Genomic DNA, 18,297 nt, shown 5'->3' with positions numbered 1-18,297 from the left:
TCACGCTCCATTACATCATTTGATTCAGATTCTAGTGGTACATTAAGAGATGATAGCATCATCACCGATAGTGATGCCTGTAGTGGGATTGTAGAAACTGATAAAGAAAGTTGTGCCGAGGCTATAGATGCGACTATAAAGACGGATAAAAACATGGGATCAAACTCTACATCACATAATAACCAACCTATTGCCAATGTAGTTCGCAATACGAAGCGCGTGCCAACTGGTATATTCACCAGAGGGATAAAGGCAAGCGAGACCGCACAATCAATATTGCACAGCGAAGTTAAACCAGCTGACAGCTATTTCAGTGATTCATCGGATTCATCCGACCTATCTGAGCCGCTTTCTACCTTTTCTGACTCTGCATTGGATGATGAGAGCTGTAGTTCACCCAGGAATTACACCGATGACGAACTGCTTGCTATGAAGTACCTAATGATAGCAACACTAAAGACTAAATTCACATCATTGGGCGCAGCTTTCCAGTGCATGGATATTGACAATTGCGGTGCAGTAGATCGCGATTCATTTTTCATGTTTGTTGAAAACCTTTGTATCGCATCATTCGAGAATTCTGATATGCCATACCTTTTCGACATGTTAAAGGATGCTTCCAGCGATGCAATAACAATGTCGTCTCTATATCACAGCAGCGGCGAAACCATAACTACCACCAAGGGGTTACACGACAGGTTACAGCACGCATATGGAAGCGCACGTTTAGCATTTGTAAAACAGTGTGGTCCTTTAAAGATGAGCACGACTTGTTCCGATTCAGATTTCGTTGCCATGTGCACCAACATTGGTGTACCCGAAGCCACAGCTCGGGACCTATTCAAGAAGTTAGACGTATGTGATAATGGCTATGTTACTGTAATGACAATGTTGAAGCTGATGTGCGGTGACTGGACTTTCGAGGACGCTGTTGCAAAGGAATCTGTTGCTTCATCGAGTTATAACCAGATATTAGGATATTGGACAACCGACGATTACGATAGTTTCAGGAAAGAGCTAAAGGATCATGAGAGTTCGGTCTTTGATGTTCTCGATTACGGTGTAGACGTTTCATTGGTAGACAATACCTGGGAAGAGCCCTGCAGCCTGGCTGACGAGGGTAATACCATAAAGCGATATATGGATTTAGTGATTAAACCGGCAATTACTGCCCATCCGTACTATAAATCATTATCTTTGGTACAAAAGCAATATATTGCAACTCTATTAACGGAGTCGCGTCAAAAGAGTGGTTCTGTTGTTATTGCTCAGGGTGACAAGGATTTTCCCCTGTATCTACTGTTATCTGGTCTTTTGGAGTCGTCATACACTACTTATATTTTCGTGGAATCCTACAAAACAGAGGTTGAAGTTGGTACATGGTTGGATTTCGACAGTTTGGTGAATAAACAAGTTGCAACCATGACATACACCGTTAGCGATACGGATGAAGCACTATTAGGTCGCATTGATCGTCGCAAGTTCCACGAAACTGTTGTGCCAATGGTTGAAACACGTATTAAACGAGTGGCAGTAATTGCCACCTTCCTTTCTAAGGTTTCCTGTCTGGAAGGTCTGGATGATAATGACATTCATCTTATAGCGTGCGCTAGCGTTGTACGCAAGCGTAAGATGCACGAAACAATATATCGTCAAGGTGATAAACCAGACTGGTTCTATATAATCTTTGACGGTTCAGTTGATCTATGTATGCCAGGATCACGTGATAATACAGCTATCACCCTTTTTACAACATCGCTATTGGGTACTGAAGAAGTCATTAATTCAATGCCGGCTTATAGTAATACGGTAATTGCAAGCTCATCTACAGTTCTGTTACTTGGATGGCCTGCTGGGTCATTTAAATCAGTTTTTGGTGCAGCTTGCGAGCGTATTAAGGATGCTTCTTTGAAGGCACATTCGCAATGTTGCCATCTGTTCAGCCAGATGCTGGAAGCTTCTAAGAATGCAGGTACAAAATCTAGCAAGTCGGTGTCATTTTCACCCGATACAGCTGATAACAATGTTTAATTCCAATATTTTTAATATTATATGAGCAGTTTTTTTTATCTTTGCACATGGGACCCTCTATAAGGGTCATCGTGCGACTTTGGGAATGGCGCTTGCTTAGTGTACATTGCCATAGGGTAGATAGGTATGCGCATCATATGATGATCCGGCATATTCCTATATCTGTATGACTGTTGATGCATTTGTTGGGGATACACCTGATCGTAAGGGCCCCTCGGTCTACGTTTGCCTTGTGGTTCCACGGGGTAGCGGCGCTTCAACTGCATTGGTGGTGGCATTCCCTGCATAGGACCTGGCTGGGCCTTACCAGGTACCATATGCGTTGGGTGCATTCCTCCACCTGGCATATGAGCTGGAGGTAATGATCCTGGTGGCAACTGTGCAGGTGCCTTCTTGATTGCGCCCATTGGACCCGGGGTCATGTGTCCTTGTTGCATACCACCGGGGATCATTGAAGGGTGAACCATGTGACCTTTTGGGCTTGGTTGCGGTGCCATTGGCGGTTGTTGCTGCTGCTGCATCTGTGGAGGATGCATTTGTAACATTGTATTTTGCATTTGTTGCACGGGCACAGTTTGTGGCATCATATTAGGCTGAACAGTGGCCCTCGGTGATATTCCATGTCCCTGCATTGGAGTGTGACGCACAGGCTGCGGGTTACGTTGCTGCGCTACTGGTGTTTGTGTGTTCTGCGGAATTGGCGCAGACGCAACTACCTGCTCAATGGTATTTGCCAAAATTTTGTTAGGCAGGAACACGCTCTGCTTCATAGTTTCATTCTTTTGCAGCTTCATGTTAACAAATGCTGCTAGTATGTCGACGGGTTTGATCTCCATATGGGTGTTACCCCTCTTGTCACTTGAGTTTATTATCTCGTTAGCATATTTCTTGAGCAATTGTTCACCGTGCGCCCCCGTTGTGTGATTGACTGTCCTTTGCCAATTTTGGTTTCTGAACCTCGCAAAAATCGACATTGCATCATGTTCAAATAGCCTAGCATGGATGAGGTTTGGTTGTGGTAAGACTATCTTAGTACTGGTAGCGATGGCCACAGCCACCCTTCTTACGCGGTTGTTCTTTGAAAACCTGCCTGAATAGAAAAGAGAGTGCGCGAACATTTTTGCCGGTATACCTAAAAAACCAACCCTAAGCTGTTTGCTCATGCGGTTACTGTACTCGCCATATGGCACATTTGGCATATGTAGTAACGGGTCAGTTTTGCGGTCACTCCTAAAGCACGGACGCTGTTTGAAGTTACCAGTTGCGATGGCAACCTCTAACCGTGCATTTGATGGTATTACAACCGTCTCTGAATCCACAGTAGCGCTGTCTGTCTTCTCAAATATGATAGGATCATTAGTATTAGATGCACCACGACGCTGCTCCGTGATGCTTTTGCGCCTTAAACATTTCAGATTCAATCCGGTGGTACCACTAAGTGAAATATCAGAAAGTGGAAACCGAACTAGATTTTCGTCCATATTTTCGAAAGACGAACCTTGGGATGACGCCAATGGTAATAGACCACTACTGGGCTCTACATTATCATCATTATCTTCTGAATAAGACGACAATGAAATTACCACTTCTTGATTTTCACGATACAAATCCACATCTTGGTTACTTTGGGCCAAGTTGTTGCTATAAGAAATTGAGTCCTTGAGTTGTGGCATGTACATCTCTTCAAGGCTCATTGAAAATCTCCGCTTAATTGTTGGTTCATCCTTAGTCGAACCTAAGCAACAGTGTAACATCTCCTGTACATTGAAAACGCGCGATCTTTTCGTTTGTGGTTTTATATCGTCTTCTCTATCAAAAAGCTGCACGAGTGGTTCGTACTTCTGTCTTCTAGGAGGTGCACCTAAAAAAGTGGTTATTGCATTCCTTTGTCTAGGTCCTAAAAGACGCCTGCTTGAATTTACAAGACCTCTCGGCAATCTCTTAAAGTTCTGGAAAACTTTGCGGCAGTAATCCACACCAAATTCATGTCGGTGCAAACCGCTTGTACTCGACCGATAAGTAAGACATATAGCGATCATTGGCCATGATGTTGAATCCGAAATCATCCACGGATCCAAAAGTTCGAAATCCGATGAACATAGCTTTGTACGAACCATAAGGCCATGGAATAACGGTTTTGGTTTTATCTGAAGGTCGAAGTCTCGCTGAGAAATCGACAAGCAACTTGGATCATTAGTCACCCTAATAAACTTCCTGCTTAAGAGGGGCATCTTTGGCATTCGGATTTCGTGTTTAATATGCGATCTGATTTTTAGATGTGAACATCGTTTGACGCAAAAATTCTGTACAAGAAATGAATTGAAATCAACATCCTTGATTGGGTCCATCAACGGCAGTGTAAACACGTCCAGATCTTCATCTGGTGGTCTAAACATAGGCCTGTAAAACTCCGCACCCATAGACTGCATCTTTAACGTTGCGGCATCAATAACAGAAATTTTCGATATTGGGACTTTAGGTTCGGGGGAACTGTCCCGTAGTGGAACTAAAGGGACGGGTATCGCTATTAGATCTCTAGGACCCATTTCATAATCTTTAGTACCTTCTTCAACATCAGCTTGAGTATAATTGAGGTACTTATTTGCAATGTTGGTGCAATACTCGGTAAGTTCTTGAGAGAAGGGTGAACAGTATTGTGGCCCATTAAGGAATTCCACCCAGAATCTTTTAACGTGATTACTACACTCATTAGCAACCCAGTTCTTGTTTAGCTTCTTTCTGTCCATGATTGCTACCTTGATTCCAATGGACAACTGTTTATTTACATGGCACTTCCATCTTCTTTCGTGGTAGTAATCACAGGCCATCCAGTTCATTTCTTGTAATATAAGCTCTTTATAGCTCCTGCTTGATTGCATGGGTTCAGATCGTGTGATAACACGACCTCCGCTGAAAAAATCCATGACCTTTTCGGCCAACGAATCATCGTAAACTGCCTCATCCTCTGACTTCACTGGCGTTGTTGGCGGACCCATATCGGATTCAAGCGCCATCTTAAGGCGCGCATCCGCGCTGATGCGCGGTAGGAAAGTCGTTTCCGTCTACTGTATATCCCTGTGTCCGAAGGTCACGTTGTGTGCGTCGTCCATACATGCATCGGTATTAACATTTGTGTCTATTAATTGTTCTATGTGTATAAGAAATTGAACGTCTACTAATAAATGGCGTTAGCCATTTCGAATGGCAGGGCCCTTAAGGGAAAACGCGACAATGCCCGCAAGAAGTTTCGGAGTTCCGCGTTATTCTGTTTTACGTAGTATACCCGGGTTTTATACATACCTGTATTAGGAGACACATTGTTTTTGATTGGTTCAGGGTGTCCCAAGGTAGTCTGTTAAGTTTTTTGACATAGTTGTAAATGGGATCGCTGGTGTTATCCAGTCTATCCTGTCGGTGATTTTAATGTACATATAACAAGTTTCTCACCGGGCAGTATTCATGTGGATCTAAATACAGTGCTTGATTGCCGTGGTGGCCGACAAAGTAGTAAGCTCTTTGTTTGTCTTTCTTTGCTCCTACCATGCCCTTGAACCATGGTAAGGTGAATAGGTATTTAAGGCATTCATTTTGCGATTCTGAGAGTTCCTTTTGCACAGTTATCCAGGCAACAACATTTCTGAGGGAAGTAAAATGTTTATGTTAGTTCCCAACCTCTGCTCAGACGTTGCACGTTCAATCTAATGAGTACTGAATCTGTGTATTACCTCATACCTTTTTAATGTCTACAATCCCGTCTGTGAATGCTATTGATGCGATATTTAGGGTTTTCTGGGTATTAATGAGATGCGATATTAAGAAGGCGCTACTAGCACAGCCAAATTGCAGTGGCTTAATACACGCTCCGTGTTCAACGTCGGCCATTACTAGATTTTCTAGAGAGAATGGCGCTTCTGTTGTATCGTAGAATAGTTGTAGAATCCTTGATCGCTGTTCTTGTACATTGTCTAATGGTGATAATACATCACGCAAAGCTTCTGCCAATGCCATTTGGGTAGCTCTTAGAGCACAACCCCAACCTCGATCCGTTTTTATATCAGTTTGCTGCCATAGTGGCCATATCCCGTAAAATCGTTTGGGTATGTTACCAGCATAGAATCTAGGTAGATGTATACTGAGTCCACGGCGATAAGTCAAGAGTATAAAATCTTTTAAGCGTTCTCTAAGCTTAGGACCAGGGTTCTGGTCACACATCGCAAATGTGTGACCTAGAACCACTGCCGTCTGATCCATATCAACACCCATCCATACACACCAAAACTATGACATATAAAACAAACGCATGTAATATTATATATTTAGTTCCTGTTTCTAACGCACATGCTCGTTAGGGGCTCCAGGCTGTGGCGGCGCCTTTGGGGTTAAACACCCCTGGATGATGCGGCGAATATGCTTCTCCACTTCTGGAGCTGCTTCAATACGATTCCAGAAGTCGTACTTGGGGTTCTCCACTAGCTGGAACAGTAGATGAAGAACTCCCCAAGGGTGCGGTCTACTTATTAATAACCGTTCTAGAAGCGCCAGAGTTATCTGTTCCTGCATCGGAGGCTCGCAGTTTACAAACAGCCTTATCATAAAGGAGACAAAGGAGAACGTTGAGGTATTGGGGTAGCGCAAATGGTTAGTCATGCAGCTTAGTAGCATATGTCTTGCCTGTGAAATACAGCTGGTAATGACCTTCTCGAGCAGGAGTAAGCTGTTTTGCGCATACTGATGTCCTCCTGGCATTTTCTTGCGGATTATGGGTAGTGTATTGACTAAATACAACACATAGTGGTTCGCCAGCACAACGTCAAATGTGCTAGGGTCAGTCAATCGCAGTTCCTTTAGTATAACTGGCACCAAGCCTTCGTTAGGTTCGTGAATGAACATATCAGTAGCCACCTTCAATCCACTGGCCTTCAGCACGGTGATTATATGATTGGTGAAGTTTAGCGATGGGATTTCCACATGCTCCGTGACAATAATTGGGTTCGGAAGCTTGAAGCTGCGTGGCACGGCACATGTCAGCAGGTTACGTAGCTGCATTGCACGTGGCGGTACTACATCGCACAGACTGAGGTAGTATCCACATAAAAACTCGGGCACCTTCTGCATCAGCGTTACTAGAACAAAGCTTATACTTGGGTTCTTGGAATGCGATGAAGTCAACGCCTCTACTAGCAGGTGGTGATACAGCGGCCACTCATTTGGTGATTGTATGACCTGGTGCAAAAACTGTTTTCGTGTTACCAATGATATCCAGTATTCTCCGAATTCGGGTATCTCAGAAGGGCCACATAGCGTCAAGAAGTTAGCCAACGACACTAAAAAGAGCGGATTCGACTCCAGTTCATTGATTAAATTAGATAGTATCCTTTCGAAACAGATGAGTACTAATCCATGCTGCATCACACCTAGCATAACGTGCAGCGCCTTGTGTAGCATAAAAGTCTCACTACGTGACAGACGTGCTGCCATTACAGACCAACCGTCACAGTAGTGCCACACTGGGGAGTTATGCGAGGTTTGTGGAAGGCGGTCACTCTTCATTTCTGTGCCCATGGGTTCAAATGTCATCTGTAGCGCGCATAAGAGGGTACACGTTAAGAAAGCATCTGGAGGGTGTTCATTAAAGTTTTGGTACAATTGAGAGGAGTCTTTGTCGGCATTCACCAAAAACTCCTGGAACATTTTAATATATCGTTCTTTACCTGGCAATTCACAAAGCTTGATTACCATCTTGTTACGTACCAAGCTCTTATCGACCACAAGTTGACGCATGGTCCTCAAACGCACATCTGGGATATTCCTATTCCCAGGTCTTCCCACAGCACCCTGTACTGGATAACCACCTCCTGGTGGTACATACCCAAGTGTATGCTCAGTGCTCGGGGGTACGTGGCCCATGTTATTACGGCCATCGGAATCACCTGAAAAGGGCATCATAGGGATGCGAGTTGACAGCCTTCTGTGGAGTTCACCAAATTCTATGGATACTGGACTGTTACCGATTTGTATTTGTACAGTAGCATTGGGATCCATTGAAGCCAGTTTACTCATGCTGATGGGAAGATCAGCTGCTGTGACCCATTGAGTGTCCAGGACCAACTTGTGCATAGTACGGCAGCAGGTTTCCAAATCCATAGCTCCGCTGATGTACCTATCTAGAGCGGGTAACTTAATAAGCCCGTGCCTAACAAATTGGCACAAACGCGCTGGGCCTAGTGACGGCATAACGTTAGTAATGATATCCACGACTAATGGTGTACCCACTGATAACATCTCAAGCAGGCAGTACTCAACTTCCTGGACTATAGACACAACGTCCAGACCCTTGCTAGTTTCTTTGGACGTCTTTAGCACCTTGCCAACTATGGCCTCGATGCATTCAGGTTGGCTAGCAGCGTGCTGGAGCATATAGTCCATGGACCACAGTAACGTAAACAAAGCATGGTTCCTGGGTAAACAGGACAGTAACAGCAACGTCGAAGAATCTGCACTGTAGAGGTACTTGCTGTTTAGCAATGGCACTGTGGGTGGGTGCGTGAGTATCTGCTTCGCCGCTTCCTTTACGCGATGCTCAAACTCCTCGATCTTGCAGGCAATCAATGAAGTTGGCAGGTTATCAATAGGTGGTATAACCATGAAGTCAGGTAGCCGGAATGCCGGGGCGTTTTGTCTTGGTTTCGTGTGATGCATCATTGACACCGAATCGTTCATCATACCACCTTGTGGTATGCCATAACCTCCTGGCATACCAAATCCATGTGGTGGTGACCCCTGGTGCTTGTCAGCCTGTAACCGCGTCATGGCGAAGGGCACAAGGGCTCCAAAGCGGTTATAGGTATCGAGTCCCATATTCGATTGCAGTGCGATACTAAGTTCGGTTGGAACATTGGCATACGGCTCCTTACCAATACTGGCTATCCAGTCGTTGATAGACGCGGAAACATATCCCGTGATCAACTCTAGCGTTGCCTGTTCAACTAAGGCACACACCAGACCGAGGTTATCCTTGGCGAGGAACCCGCTAACCTGCTCGAGGTTGTTCGTCAGTGCCGAGTGGCCTGGTACAGGTTCCATTGACAAGACCGATAATATTTGCATATGGAGTCTCAGTGCCATTAGGCTACATAACTGATCCCTTGAAGTTGCCATTATTAAACTTGTTGCAAGGCCACTGGCCATTGCTGTGGCGCTTATTTTGAGCATCTCCGGGTTATTATCCACGACATCACGCTTGCATCCGCTAAAGTCAGTGATCATTATATTCCTTGTTGTCGTGATACACGTAAACATCGTTTTCTTTATGAGTTCTGATGACTCCATGTAACACGACTCTATGGCATTAAGTATCATCTCTATCCAAGGCCACTTGGCATTTAGGCAGGAGACCTTCGGGTTCAGAACGATCTTGCGTTTCAGTAGTTCACGTACCTCTTGGGTAACCGGCTGAATTTGGAATTCAGGTGGCATCATCTGAGCTCCTGGCGCGTTAGGCGGTGCGCAAGTCGACCATATACTGCTTCCTAGTTTCGGACTACGGTCTACATCGGACACGGGAACTTCCTTAACCAAGGCGTTGACTAACCTTGGACCGGGTATAAGCTCAAGGTTCCTGAACAATAACGATAGATCAAATTGCAATGTTGACTTGAGACCACTGGATGTTGCGATATCGGCGAGCAGGTTGAGTAACGAGCTTGTCCAAGGGTTCGGTAACCTGAATATCTTCGACGACTTGACATTCATTAGGAGCTTGCAAACTGCTGGTATGATTACTGTTAGGTAACCATTCTGGTACGAGTACAGGATTAGGTGCTTCAGGTCCAGGTGTTTCGTCAGCAACGGTTTGTTACGCCCAAGCGTGATAGCGCCCATCCACCCGCTGCTGACTGTTAGCAGCTTGCGATAGATTGGGTTGGATCTGCATACCCTGAGGTACTTTAGGAAAACATTAAGGCAGTATGCCGCAAACTTGACCATTGCATCCATCATGCGAGCGCCCCCAAGGGTTGCCATGAAAACAATGCAGTCCCTGAAGTAGGTATATCCCCGTATTAGGACATATCTGTATATAACGAACAAAAGCCAATCCACATATCCTTTGGTAACTAACTGTTCCACGTGATTAGTGAAGGTCTTGTTACTTAGTGTCATCTCCATGATTGACATGATTTCCAAGGCATTAGGTGGTGCCTCGAATTCTACTTTCAGAGTTCCCAGGAGGTCATCCAATGTTAGGTTGCTGAGGTCCATAGTAAGTTGATCCTGGTACCACACAGTATCCTGTGGCAGCTGTTTGTACTGTATATTCGCTGCGAGGTTGACTATAGAGAACACTGTACTGGCATTATTTGGATGCATCATGGCACCTTCGTGGTCAGGATCAAACTCGTATGGAAGCGTTGTACTCTGCTTCAATATCATCAATCCCTTTGAACCGCGTGCCTTACTATCGAATGCCTTGAGGCACTGTGGTTTCTCGAATACCACAGCTCCGGAATCATTGTTACAAACCTCGACTATATATACATCAATACGCTCTAGGGCAGCTTTGACGTGAGATGCAAACTGTGGATACAGCCTTGCGATAACATCCTCGTTGATAAATACTTTGGCAAACACGGGGAATGCCAGGAGGTTACCCATGGCACTGAAGGCCTCCACTGCGAACTCAATTAGGAACACCTGCGTGCTTCGAATAGCTTCTATGAGGATCCTGAATATAATGTATACCGAGTCGCAATGTGCCGTCATTAGGTGTAGTGACAGTAGCTTCCCGGTAAACTGGGCGACCATAGCCAGACGTGTGCCCAAACCTATAGTTTCCTCACTTGTGTTTTTATTAACATGTAAGCAAAAGTCGTTTGGCACCGACAGGTTAAGTACCATAACAAGCCTGTTGATGTACTTACGCATAAGTACATCTAGGATAGTTTGTGTCCTGAGTGAATTTTTATCTGCATTCAGGGACGCCACAGCATCGAACACGCTTTGGTGTAGCTTGCAAGAGAAGATGATATCGACTATATGTGACGTGGTAGACTGAATATCTTCGTTATGCACCATGTAGCTGTAAAGGTCTCTATCGAAACCGATGGGTACCTTGGGACTGCGTTGGGTATCACCTTTTGCTCTCGCTTTCAATGCATCGTAGAGCGGTATCAACAGCACCTTATAGTGGCCAAGTCCCTTGTATTCACTTACAAAAGCCTGGAATATATCCAACAGCTCGTCACATGGGCCTATTGTATGATTGAGTATGCAGAATATCTCGGCAATGACATTGCAGTTCGGTATAAACACATTTGGTGTTACGTTACCCTGTGAGATAGACTGTCGAATCTGCTGCATCTTCCAACGCAAGTAGTCCATAAATCCACCGGCAAGCTTTTCTTTTGCCACGTCATTTCTGTTGGCAATACCATCCTCCGGTACCATGAGTGCATCCACACTATGTATTAGCATTGTCATGAATCCCCAATCAAAGGTCTGCCTGCAGTAGCATACAATCTCCAACAATCCCTTGCTGAAGTTCATCTTAGTGTCTTTGAATACATCCATCAGGATTCCTTGGAACAGATTAATCATAAAGGATACTACATGTATGTTGTACTGTACATATCGCATCGTTTCCATGATACCAAGGATGATATACTCACCCGGTAGTGATTTAGCCATTTCACCAAGGAACTCGAATAGTTCATTTGATCTCTTGCCTTGTATAGACCCCCCGCTTATACTTCGTATTTCATTTATCAGGTCTTCACTGCTAATGAATTGTTGGAGGCACAGTTCATATGTATACCAGAAGAGTGGGTTTGTGTTAGCCAACCTGAGTTTTACTATATCATCCCTGTTTCCAAACGGGTCATGATCTCTTATCCACAAATCTGTTAATGCATATATCATCGCTTTGGCCAATAAATAACAATTTTCTGGTTGGCTTCCATCTTTAACCAACTGTTCCATCATAGTTTTAAATTGTATAACCTGGTGCTTCTGCTGTACCAGCGAGAAAAGCATACAAAGAACATCAGTGTCGAATGCCCATAGAACTGTATTTATATACTCGTGGCATCTTATGGGTATTAGCCGTTCAAATAGCTCCTTTCGTCTTGTATGCTTGGGTTGTATATGGTGGTGTGACGAGTTTGACTCTATGAAATTGAGCAGTAGCTCCACTTGAAATCTACTATTGAGGAAAGTCGAGGTAATCAGAGTGGCGTAGTCCCCCAAGGATTCAGTCTCGCTATTGAAAGCGACATAGTCGCAAATACGCTTAAGATTGTTCACAAACTTACTCATTAGTTTTTGCGGTGGAAATGCTGCATATATTCTCAGGTCCGTGCACAATGCATCCCACTGCGATTTGTTCAAGAGTCTCTTCATGTTCTTGGCTTCCATTTTCATGTTGACTACATAGTTAAATACGTCGTTCTTTTCCTTTCTCGGTGGTAGTGGTGCTTCCTCATCACGTGCAAGCAGTTCTGCAGCCACTGCTGCAGCTACGTTTACTCTTCTTTCGCATTGTGGCCCCTGGGCCCCGACAAATATATTAGTTGTGCTAAGTAGTACCATTACCAACAGCCTGGCACAACCCAGTCTGGCAAACTGTCTAACATCTAGGTCAACATCAAGTACGTAGGGGAACAAGCGGCGTTCAGTATACGTCCTAAATCCTTCGTGGCATGTGTAGGCAACTACGTATATCAATGCGGCTACACTGTTTATGTCCCTTCCTGTAGGTGCGATGGCTGATAAGAGGGGTTCCGCAATTTCTGCGGCCGGTACTGCAGTATCTCCGTTGATTCCCGCATCTTGCGATAATTCGGTGTATATTTCGTCTAAACTTCGAATGAACTCCTTACAAGTTATCCTATCAGGGGCTTCTTCGAGTATCCTCCTGATTGCCGCTTGCCTGGAAGAAGGCGATATAGCTCTTAATCGTTCCTTGGCCTGGATAACTGTCTGCGATTTTACATAATGGCGCGGCTGACCAGTATGTAGGAGTTGCGATTTATGCGCCACATGTGTCATTTTGGGCGCGATATTACTTGTTGATTGGTATTACCCTTGTAATGGGCGGTACGTTGATCTATAATATCCTTAACGACTCCTCATTTGTCGGTGTCGTTTTATATCATCAGTCTCTTTGGACTCCTGCCGATGGATCGCGGTACGTGATCTACGCGCGACTGTGTATCCAGACATTGGCTTCTTCTACAATAGCTACTGTCATGTTCGGTATGCATCTGGTGTAAAAGCCAAGTTTATCCAACACTGTCGTCTGTTTATCCTACACTTAATTCCTGTATTTAGCCGTATACTTCACGATTGTGCGTATCCGGTGAACGCTTGCCCTACGAGGTGAGTGCATCAGTCATAATACACAGCAGATAGCATTAGATTTTAATCTACTAGGCAAGAAATATTATTTTTAGTACTAAATAGCTATATATTCCTGGTTAATCTATATGTATACGTTGACTTGGTGAGCTCTTAACAAGCCAGTAGAGTACCTCTTGTACGTTGTATATTGGTTGTATAGGTGGGCCAGTGAATTTCATTTTTCTATATGTTTCTATACATTTTGTGGATTCTACATTATTATAATCTATAGTGATTGGTTGATACGTCGCATCGGTGGAGGTTTCAAGTTCTCGGTTGTTAATTTGTCTCATTAAGGCAGTATTCTTGTTACAAAATCGTTAATTAGGCAAATTATAGTACAATATCTGATTGTTTTGTTGATTGAGACTTTATATTGCTACCTATGTTATAGATTCCTTTTGTCCCATTTTGTGCAATATATCTATTTGTAGATCATTAATACAATATTTTGTCCATGATATATCTTTATGAACTCCTAAGTGACACATTTGTTTATAATCCGTGGTTAACCATTGAAATACATAATACCTTCCGCCGCATAGATCTAGTGTGTTATACTACTATATCAATATAACTACTGGTTCATTACATTTTTTGTAGAATATTGAATTCTGCAATTTTATACTCTCGTTCTGTGTCGTTTGTGGTACATTGGGGTGGCTTGTACGAATGGCTAAGGACGGCGACTTTGTCATAAAGCCGCAGAAGGCAGCGCCTCCTATTGACACATCGGAATGGCCATTGCTGCTGAAGGTATGGTACTAGATATTACTATCTTCTAGACATAGTTATATTACATCGTTTACAGAACTACGACAAGCTTAATGTGCGTACTGGTCATTATACACCTTTACCTCATGGTTCATCTCCGTTGTGTCGTGACCTTCGCAACTACATAAAGTATGGTTTCATAAATCTGGACAAGCCTGCGAATCCATCATCGCATGAAACAGTTTCGTGGATTAAGCGTATATTGCGTTGCGAGAAGACAGGCCATAGTGGTACGTTGGATCCCAAGGTCACCGGTGTTCTCTTGGTTTGTATTGACCGAGCCACCAGACTTGTCAAATCACAGCAAACTCATGGTAGGTTTATATATTGTATCCACAATGGCTCGTAGGTAAGGAATATGTAGCTATCGTCAAGTTCCACTCGCTACCGGAGAGCCGTTTTAAGGTGGAGAAAGCTCTACAGACATTAAGCGGGTGTTTATTTCAACGTCCACCACTGATATCTGCTGTAAAACGCCAATTACGTGTGCGTACAATTCATGAAACTAAGATACTGGACTATGATGAAAGTCGTTGTATGGCTACATTTTGGGTACGATGCGAGGCTGGTACCTATATTCGTACATTATGCATCCATTTAGGGTTATTACTCGGTTGTGGAGCACATATGCAGGAGCTTCGTAGAGTTAAATCAGGTCACATTTCTGAGTACGACAACATGGTGACCATGCATGATGTACTGGATGCTCAGTACTTACTAGACAACACCAATGACGAATCGTACATTCGTCGTGTCATATCGCCTTTAGAGCGTTTGCTGACTGACTACAAGCGTATTGTTGTCAAGGACAGTTGTGTGAACGCTATTTGTTACGGTGCCAAATTGATGGTACCTGGTGTTTTACGTTTTGAGAACGGCATAGAGTTGCACGAGCAGATTGTGTTGATAACTACCAAGGGCGAGGCCATTGCTTTGGGTATAGCTCAGATGCCCACTGCGGTGATCGCTTCTGTTGACCATGGTGTCGTATCGGTGATTAAGCGCGTTATAATGGATCGTGATACATACAGTTTGCGTTGGGGCTTCGGCCCTCGTGCAACTGAGAAGAAGCGTTTGCAGAGTGCTGGTCTGTTAGACGAGCATGGCAAGCCTAATGAAAAGACACCGGCTTCATGGACCAAGAGTGAAGGGTACCTCCCACCAATGATCGGCGAGGACGCTAAAAAGCGTGTTCAAGAGGGAGAACCCGAAGAAGATGCACCTAAAAAGCCTAAAAACGATTGACTACATTATAAATATATTCGTTATAGTGGACATTTTGTTGCGTATATCACTAAAATGAACCCTGTTATAGCCTAGACGTCCATTTTTATTTTTTAATTAAACCGTTAGGTAACTTCATTTTTGGTGTGGATTTAGCCGTTGTCTTTCTTACGGCTGTCTTTTTGGGTGTTGTTTTTACGCCTGTTTTGTTGTAGTTTCGCTTTGCTGGAGTCACGGGTGCACTTTGAGACTTCATAGGGTAAGCTGTGTTAAACTCGCATTTTGTCGGTGGAGCGAATGGTTTGTTTATATTCAATGCTTTCTTAGAGGTTGCAGCGCCCGTTGCTCTTTTAACGTTGGTAGTACTCGCGCTTCCCGATGCTTTCACACGCCTAGTGGAAGATCCAAGGTTTTTCTTAGCTGGCGTGGGACTTGTTTCTAAATTCATCCTGGTGGCAGTAGTACCGGCATGTTTCGATGTAGACAAAATACTGACAGAGGCGGGGAAGTAGATAAATTCCATACGCGATAGATACTGCCTGAATTTACCATTGACCCCTATATAGAATGACGGGAAGTTTTGATTGGTAACACGCGTCACGCGCTCAATGAGTAACTGGTGTATCACCATTTGCTTGAGTAGTAACATGGCACCATCATTAGTGAATCCACGTGACCTCAGGTACCCCGATAGCGCATTACTCTCCGTTTTACGTGCAGTTAAAAGCTTATGCAAACTAAGCATCGTATTTTGGATGTTTGTCTTGGCTCTAGCAGCCGTCAGCAGAGAGTCACATATAAACAAAGCTTCCTGTCTGCAATCACGCTTGGTGTATTGGCTAGCAGCACCCGTGGCGCAAGTATCACACGGCAGGTCACAGCGCCCCTGTAAAGTTTCGCCAAAGTGTGACAGCAGGGCTTTACGACGGCATGCATAGCCGCTTTCACAGTAACCGGCTACACTCAATATATTGTTGCGACTGACATGCTCCTGTTGACATGGTCCCGTTGGATTAGACAGGACACTAAGCGCCAACAAGCGACGTGAATCATGGAAAAGGTAGAATATTATACACCAAGAAGGCTTACCGTCACGCCCTGCTCGACCCGCTTCTTGGAAGTAGTTTTCAATAGACTTTGGTATTGAAAAGTGGACGACAAAGCGGACGTCACTTTTATCGATACCCATACCAAACGCCAGAGTCGCAACCATGACATCCACTGATCCCGACATCCATTGGTCATAGTATGAAGTACGCAACGCCATATTCATCTGGGCGTGGTAAGGCGCTACCTTCATACTGGTGCCTAGTGCCTCCGTTACACGTTCAACTTCATTACAACTTAGACAGTACACAATGCCACACAACCCCTTGAAGCGGCTATTAATCAGCTGAACCAATTGGGTTAGTGACTTATCCCAGTTACGGTCTTTAGGCAGCACCTCGTACCTAAGATTAGGCCTGTTAAAGTTAGACTTGAGTACCGTGGGCTCCTTAAGACGCAACTCTGCACAGACATCCGCTACCACCTGCGGAGTCGCAGTGGCAGTCAATGCGCATACAGGCACATTTGGGAATTCATGCTTAAATAGGCCCATTGCCTTGTAATCTGGACGAAAATCATTTCCCCATTCAGATACGCAATGAGCCTCGTCGATAACGAATCTAGAGAGTCTGTTTTGGCTCTCTAGGTTACGGAATACCTGCAGAACTGCCTTGGAGGTTGTTATACGTTCGGGAGTGACAAATAAAACACAAGACCCTTCGCCGCGTGACCTGATATCTTCAAAGACCACCTCACGGTCACTATAACTGATTTCACCTACCAATGCATTGCATGGTATGCCCAAAGTATTTAAACGCTTTATCTGGTCTTGGATCAACGATACCAGTGGCATCACTACTACCGTAACGCCGCCAGTACGCAGCATGCCATCATAAACCACCGGTAGCTGAAAACACAATGACTTGCCACCACCAGTTGGCATTACCACAAAGGTGTCGCGTTTACTTAATATGCAGTTTATAGCCTCCAACTGAGTTGGACGAAAACCTGGATTCTTGAATACTTCACGATTTATGCGATGTACAGCATCAGTCCACTCATACCGACCTGACCAACTGGTGGAATTGGTCACTGTAATAGTTGTGGGCGATGACTGATGTTCGTCCTCCTTGGGGAGGACATATTTATAGCGCTCCTTAGTAACAGTTGCATTTGACCCAAAGCCAAAATGCTGGTCATCATTATCTGGATCTGAACCCTCACTTGGTGATCCATATGACCTGGTAGCACGAATTGTACCCTGAGATCTATTACTGCCGCGATCAGCTGTATGCCGTATCCTATAACGGTGCACGGATGCCCTGTGGCAGAATGGTACTGTAACTTCGGGCCCTGTAAAATATGCCTTAGGGTCAAACAGTAGCAATTCTTCTAACCTGATCATGTACAGATCAGCCGATGAGGCGTCACAAACGCCTATATGAGGTACACGTGAGTTATTCGAGGGTACTGTATCGATGGTAGACAGGCTGCCGGACAAAACTTGGTCATAGTTGTTGATCACCTGGCTACGAGAGTACTGCGTACGCACATCCATATTTGGTGTATCAGTACGTCGCGCATTACTTGGTAAAGTAATTGTACCTCCCTAGTAGCCATATACCTACACACATTGGAAGCTGATCAGCCAGGGGCATACACTGCATTCCCAGTATTAATCACAACGCCTAAACATGTATAGCATGTTTATGGAACTTTATTTATTTAAATGTTGAAAATAAAAGGCGTTGGCACCTGGGATTCTATAAACATTAACATGTGATGGCTCTGAAGAAACCCAGTATGACATCTGGGCAGCATCTCGGT

At 44.4% G+C, this 18,297-nt stretch overlaps 6 protein-coding genes across 6 annotated transcripts; 2 read left to right on the top strand and 4 right to left on the bottom strand.

Moving 5' to 3' along the window:
- The first annotated feature begins 67 nt into the window (after positions 1-67).
- Positions 68-2,099, top strand: BBOV_II005560 (cyclic nucleotide-binding domain containing protein). The gene has a single exon (XM_051767833.1). It carries the CDS (start codon positions 154-156, stop codon positions 2,029-2,031), a length of 1,878 nt encoding a protein of 625 aa, XP_051623182.1. The 5' UTR covers positions 68-153; the 3' UTR covers positions 2,032-2,099.
- On the bottom strand, positions 2,045-5,074 carry BBOV_II005550 (uncharacterized protein). The gene has a single exon (XM_001610024.2). It carries the CDS (start codon positions 5,043-5,045, stop codon positions 2,067-2,069), a length of 2,979 nt encoding a protein of 992 aa, XP_001610074.1. The 5' UTR covers positions 5,046-5,074; the 3' UTR covers positions 2,045-2,066.
- Positions 5,075-5,151: 77 nt separating this feature from the next.
- BBOV_II005540 (Peptidase C54 family protein) lies at positions 5,152-6,348 on the bottom strand. Its single transcript, XM_051767622.1, has 5 exons — positions 5,764-6,348; positions 5,704-5,729; positions 5,479-5,668; positions 5,332-5,439; positions 5,152-5,296 (listed from the first exon to the last, which is right to left on the bottom strand). The coding sequence occupies exons 1-5, from the start codon at positions 6,292-6,294 to the stop codon at positions 5,207-5,209; spliced, it is 945 nt and encodes a 314-aa protein (XP_051623181.1). The 5' UTR covers positions 6,295-6,348; the 3' UTR covers positions 5,152-5,206.
- On the bottom strand, positions 6,281-13,164 carry BBOV_II005530 (CCR4-Not complex component Not1 family protein). The gene has a single exon (XM_001610022.2). The coding sequence runs from the start codon at positions 13,072-13,074 to the stop codon at positions 6,361-6,363; it is 6,714 nt and encodes a 2,237-aa protein (XP_001610072.1). The 5' UTR covers positions 13,075-13,164; the 3' UTR covers positions 6,281-6,360.
- Positions 13,165-14,017: 853 nt separating this feature from the next.
- On the top strand, positions 14,018-15,459 carry BBOV_II005520 (rRNA pseudouridine synthase family protein). Its single transcript, XM_001610021.2, has 3 exons — positions 14,018-14,181; positions 14,237-14,513; positions 14,549-15,459. Exons 1-3 carry the CDS (start codon positions 14,098-14,100, stop codon positions 15,442-15,444), a joined length of 1,257 nt encoding a protein of 418 aa, XP_001610071.1. The 5' UTR covers positions 14,018-14,097; the 3' UTR covers positions 15,445-15,459.
- Positions 15,460-15,499: 40 nt separating this feature from the next.
- BBOV_II005510 (ATP-dependent DNA helicase RecQ family protein) lies at positions 15,500-18,148 on the bottom strand. Its single transcript, XM_001610020.2, has one exon. It carries the CDS (start codon positions 18,026-18,028, stop codon positions 15,530-15,532), a length of 2,499 nt encoding a protein of 832 aa, XP_001610070.1. The 5' UTR covers positions 18,029-18,148; the 3' UTR covers positions 15,500-15,529.
- Between the last annotated feature and the right edge of the window lie 149 nt (positions 18,149-18,297).

This window comes from Babesia bovis, chromosome 2 (genome assembly GCF_000165395.2).
Source record: "Babesia bovis T2Bo chromosome 2, whole genome shotgun sequence".
In the NCBI taxonomy this organism is placed as follows: domain Eukaryota; phylum Apicomplexa; class Aconoidasida; order Piroplasmida; family Babesiidae; genus Babesia; species Babesia bovis.
Note: the sequence above shows the minus strand (reverse complement) of the source record. Positions and strands in the feature narration are given on the sequence as shown.